Here is a 5,470-nt window from a genome sequence, read left to right as displayed (position 1 = left end):
GGTTACCTCATGCGCGCCGTACAATTGTGTCGCTGGCTACAGCAGTGAGGGATGGTGGCGGACTTGAGGAAAGAGAAGAAAACCGTGAGCGAGAATGGGGAAGAGGGGCGGGGGGTACACGGGTGGCACACGCTGATGTGGTCGTGAATCGTTGTTACGCAGAGGAGCATAGGCAAACAGGAAGTGAGCGAAGTTTGTGAGAATGTCGTTTTGTACAGCCTCGGGCAGGGCTGTGCGTGACGACTACTTTGCGTCCTCCACCACCGCTTCCTCCACAAGACGGCTGAACAGCCCACGGTTTCTCGTTCGTTTTCTTCCTTGCGCAACGACCTTACCTTTCGCCGTCCACCATGGTCTTCACCGTTCCCGAAGGCTCTCGCTTTGGTGTTGTTCTTCTCGTTCCATTCATGTGTTAGTTGTCGTCGCCGCTTGCGATGTGTGATGTGTGTGTGTTGGCCATACGTTGGTGAGTGTGGCTGTGCTAAGTGAACGCCGCCTCACGCAATGTTGTGTTCTCTGTGAAAGGCGAGGCGGCCTTTCGTTTCCGCTCGTGGCAGGTGGCGGAGTTGGCTGCTGGAAAAGAATTAAACACACATTTTTTCCCCCTCTTTCGATTACCGCGAAGGTCGCTTCAGTCATGCAATCCGCTTCTCCGCGCTGTCATTGTTGTCACCTTCGTTGCTCACCTCTTCCCCACCACCACCACCACCGCCACTCTGTTGAGATGCTCTTGTGAGTCTTCGCTTCTTTGTGTATTGTTGAAGACGTTGCACATGTGCAGGCATACCCCCATATCCGTGTGCATGAAGGTGGGGCAGCTGCGACAGTTGGCACCGGTCGAAGTGTCGGGTTTCCGGCATATGCTCGCCCCACTCCCTCTCATCTTTGGCCTCGCTCTTGGACACCACACATTACCCCTTTTTGTTTTTTTTCTTGCATTTTTGCGCGCTGATGTCGCACAGCCCGTCGCGCATGCGCGTGGCGATGTTTACGCAGGCGTGCCGCGCTTCCCTCCCTTACACGCTCACCGCTGCCGTCCCCTCTGCCTTTTAATCGCTTCGCGGCTGCTACTGCGCAGGAGATGTCTGACCTATTTCCCTCGTGTCGCCTTGCCAACGACATGCTGACGCCAGGAGTGGAGAGACGGAGAAGGTGCGAGTGAAGGCAGAGCTTCAGTACAGACAGGGGGCTGAATGAGCGTGCTACGCATGCGTGTGTGTGTGTGTGTGTATCCTAAGAGAAATGGAAAGCCCCCCCGTGGGTCTGTGTGTGCATCGATGTGCGTGAGAATCATCAGGGGCTGTAGGCGTAGGCGGTCCCGGAAGGAGGAGGGGGTGGAGTTACGGACACTAATACCCGCACACGAAGTCACGTACAAGCGTGCAAGTGACTCAGCTGCACCACGATCTCACTACTCGTGCTAGTTTCCCCCACCCCTCTCCGTCAGCACACTTTCGGGCTGCCCTCTCACCACTCACCACAGAGAGAGAGAGACAAAGGTAAATACGCAGAGAGAAATTGAAAAAGACAGCATAAAAAGGGAAAAGGAAACGGATTGCTGAGGAGCCACGGAGAGCAGTGGATGAAGGGGGGAGTCTATACTATTGCTGAGGCTTTCGCACTTCGGCTTACTACCCTTCACACTGCCTCCTCTACATCGGCATCCGTCTCTTCCCCCCCCCCCCCGCTCTCTTCCTTCGCTCTTCTCCTTTTCGCCTTTCCTCAGGATTCATGCGCTCAAAGTGCAAGTTGGTACGCCATACGCGTAGTCTACATGAAAGCGGGTAAGAAAAGGGGGTGCGGTAAACACGCATGCGTCAAGGGATCCCCCCTGTCTCTTCCTCCTCTCTCCCTCACTCACACTCACCTCGTCCAATGGGTGTGTTAGTACGCCTCTGCTCTATGTTGCATTCAAGCCGCAAGGTGCAGAGAAGTGCTTATGTGGGTTGGACGGACTCAATTGCTCGCACCCACAAGAGACCAACCGCACTCGAGCTCCTTGTTCTTATCCTGGGGTCTCATGCCGACTGTATGTTGCACTGACGGTCTATCTCAATAACACTTCTAGAGCTCTTCTGTCTTCTCTTCCCCCCCCCTCCTCTATCCCTCTCTTCACGGGTGTTATGAGGAGAATTACCGCTGGCTTTCGTGTTTCCTCGCTTTGCTCTCTCCCCTTCACGTTCATTGCTGCTGCGTCGGCACTGCTGTTGATGGCCAATCCCGCTTCTCTCCACAGCGCAAACAGCAGTAGAGTACATACGCACAAACGCTTCAGCAGAAGGCCTCGCTCTCTCCTCTCCTCCACCTATTTACCTGCTAAGAAGGATTTGTACGCGCTGTCTTTTGGAGTGAAGACAAACAAGGGCTTAGAAGCTGCACGGGGTTGCTTGTGGCGGTGTGACGCCTCTCCTTCTCCCTCGCCACCGCTCCCTTTGGCACTTCTTGATCCATGTCCTCGTCACTTGTGGCCGTGTACGAGCAGGCATGCAAGAATGCCTCCGTGGCACCCAACTCGGCGCTATTCTGTTGCTTCGCCGCCACCAACCAAGCCATGCCACTTCAGGTGTTGTCTCTCAGCGCGAACCTTATCGGGCCGCGTGGGCTAGCGGCGCTGTTGCCTGTACTGCACGAGTGTCGGCTCACTTTGCACAGTGTCGACCTCAGTCACAACAACCTCGGCAACGGTGCGGTTCGTCAGCTAGTACTCTGTCTTTCGAACGGTGGCTTTGCCGCGCTGCGCCGACTCGAGCTGTGTGGCAACCCACTGACATATCAGGGTGGCAAGTGTCTTGTCCACTGGTGTGAGGGGCTGCAGACGGTGAGGCAAGCGCCCGGCACTCAGGGCGCCGGCATTGGTGAAGCGGACAGCGGCGGCACAGATACTTTCACTGCAGCCCGGCCATCGGACGCACTAGCGTCGCCGCGTTACGGCACAGAGTACTGGTGTGATGCGGTCGACGTCGACATCAACTACGTTGGCATCGAAGGCACCGCCATGTCGGAGTCGTTGCAGAGGGCTCTGCAGCACCGAATCGCTGCTGCCATTGCACGTCGTAAGGCACGTCGGCGGAGGGACAGCTCGCAGCCAAGGAGCCGTGGCCGCAACAGCAGCCACGCTCTCACCCGCAAGTCGGCTTCGGTGCCAAGCACTTCCGATGCGCCTGATTCTCAACCGCAGCTCTTGATGGATGCCGAGAGTACTAAGGTGAGCACCCCGGATGTCCTCCCGATCATGGCTGAGGTGCGCCCGTCCGCGCTGAGCCTGGAAGACTTGCCTAAGGACGACGACGACAAACAGCAGCAGAATGACAGCATGACAGTCGCAGTTGCCGCCACAGACACTCGTGAGGCAGGCATTCCCGGCTTTCTTCAGGATGATACAGATGTGAATGTTCTTCACACGCCTGCTGACGATGACGTCAGCGGTGCGGCGGCCGCTGTGACAGGACCTGTCGTCCTGGATGACTTCCGACCCCTTCACCCCACCCGGAATGTCGTCATCAGCGCTGACGGTGCTGCCGGCTCGCCTTTGGCTGCTGACGCAGACCTCCAGCAGCGGTCGCTGGAAAGACACCGTCGATCGCGCTCCGCGGCAAAACCGCTGCCCTTTCAGAGCCCCTCCCCGAGTGAGGGCAACGGAACTGGTGCCCGGCGCGCTGTCTCGAGTGTGTCCCAGGCGTCGTTGCCGTCCACGCCTTTGCCCTCCTCGGAGGCCTTCGCGCTGTACCCAATGGAGCCGTCCGCATCGCAGCAGCAGCAAGAAGTGGGGCAGCGCCTTTCTCCTCCTCCGCTCAAGACCGCCTCGAACATCCTCGATGAGCTGGGGCTTGAGGCTGAGGCTGAGGCAGCTGGCAGTGCTGGTGCTACGGGATATGATTCCGATGCGTTGCCTATGTGGCTCGAGGAGATGTAGTACGCTGTGAAATGCGCCGACGGACTACACACGCGTCTAACCTGGACCGGGGTTGTCTCCGGCATCGTGAGGTGGTGCGGCTTTTCTGTCGACTATCGCCTTCGGCGCACTTTAGTGCCGTCTTTTCCTTTGCACTTTATACCTCTGCCACCCCCGTGTCAGATCATGTGTGCCTGCGGACGAGGGCCACCGTTGCTATGCCGTGCCCAGTCCACCAATGCCCCCTCTTGGCAGCAAGCCGTAGCTGTGCTTGCATTACCCTCTCCCACCCTCGCCAGGCCTCTCGCTCGCTCACTTTTGCACCTCCTCCTCCTCTTCTGCTTGCTGTTGGTGTTGCCCTTCATGTAAAATCTACCCTGGCACATTGTAGGCCCCCTTTCCTTCTTTCCCATGTACAGCGCTACCACAGCGGCGAATACCAATGCAGCGCCTGTTCACGTTTGCTTCCGCTTGGCGTGCATATCCGTGTCTATGCCTGTGCCCGTGTGTTTTGCTCTTCCTCTGTGTGTGTGTGTGTGTGTGTGTCTTCCATCCTCACACGCGCACACACATGCATATGCACCTCTGTCCCCCGTTGCTGTCGTCGCTCACTCTCCCTCACGCTGCACCCGTCCTCTCTTCGCACATTGTGCGGGCGTTGTGTGGGTGATGAAGACTGCCGTGACAAGAGGCACCAAATGTGAGAAGCTCATCAAAGACGAGCGAACAAAAAGGGCGGGATTTAAAGTTCGATCTTCTTCAGCTGTGGGCGCATGCGCTTTTTATGTGTATGTCATGGTTGTCAGCTCCAAGGGAGACGCAGTCGTCGTCGACCCCGTGCATGTGCGGCTTCCTCCGCTCCTTTCACCCCTCATGCACTCTCTCGCTGGCTCTGCTTCTCACTCCTCTTCTCGCCCTCCGTGCATTTCTTAACACTCCCCCACAAACACTCCTACATATATATATATATGTGTGTGTGTGGCTGGGTGTGTGTACAGGTCCCCAGGCCTACTACCCTACTCACCTGAGCAGAAGCGGGACTGCGCCGTTTTGTATTTCTCCGCCCCCACCCCATCCACCTCACCCACCCCTTTCTTTCAGCCTCCTGAGTTCGCCTCTTCTGCTATCCTAAGGGCGGATAAGCGCAATCATCACTATACGGAACCGTCCTCCCCTCCCTCCCCTCTCTCCCGCCTTGCGTCCCCACACATCCGAGACTCACGCACGCCTGCATCCACGCCAACGCAGCCTCCGTAAACAGCCACATATTTTCACACAGTCATCTGTTCTGCTTGCTGCTGCACCACCACTGCACGAGCGGTACCACAAGTCCCCCACCTACACACACGGCTCGTACTCCTCTTCGTTCATTCCACTCTATTCGTTTATACAAGTGAAGGGAGAAAAATGAGCGCAGCTGCTGACCATCGAAGCATGGCAACAAAACTCCAGCAACCGAACGCCCCCGTTGTGGCGGCGGATGCAACTACCGCCGCCGCAACCGTGGAGGGCAAGGCTTTCTGCCTCAGTGGTACTCCTGGCGATACCCCTTTCGCGGACACCAGTCTGACGTCCGTC

General features: G+C 57.3%; 1 protein-coding gene across 1 annotated transcript; it reads left to right on the top strand.

Annotated features, from left to right (window-relative positions):
* Positions 1–2,449: 2,449 nt before the first annotated feature.
* LPMP_211460 (hypothetical protein) lies at positions 2,450–3,913 on the top strand (the record flags this gene model as incomplete). Its single annotated transcript, XM_010700629.1, has 1 exon — positions 2,450–3,913. The coding sequence occupies one exon, from the start codon at positions 2,450–2,452 to the stop codon at positions 3,911–3,913; it is 1,464 nt and encodes a 487-aa protein (XP_010698931.1).
* Positions 3,914–5,470: the final 1,557 nt, after the last annotated feature.

This window comes from Leishmania panamensis (assembly GCF_000755165.1).
Source record: "Leishmania panamensis strain MHOM/PA/94/PSC-1 chromosome 21 sequence".
Lineage (NCBI taxonomy): Eukaryota > Euglenozoa > Kinetoplastea > Trypanosomatida > Trypanosomatidae > Leishmania > Leishmania panamensis.
The sequence above is the reverse complement of the archived record's forward strand: the minus strand, read 5'-3'. Positions and strand labels throughout refer to the sequence as shown.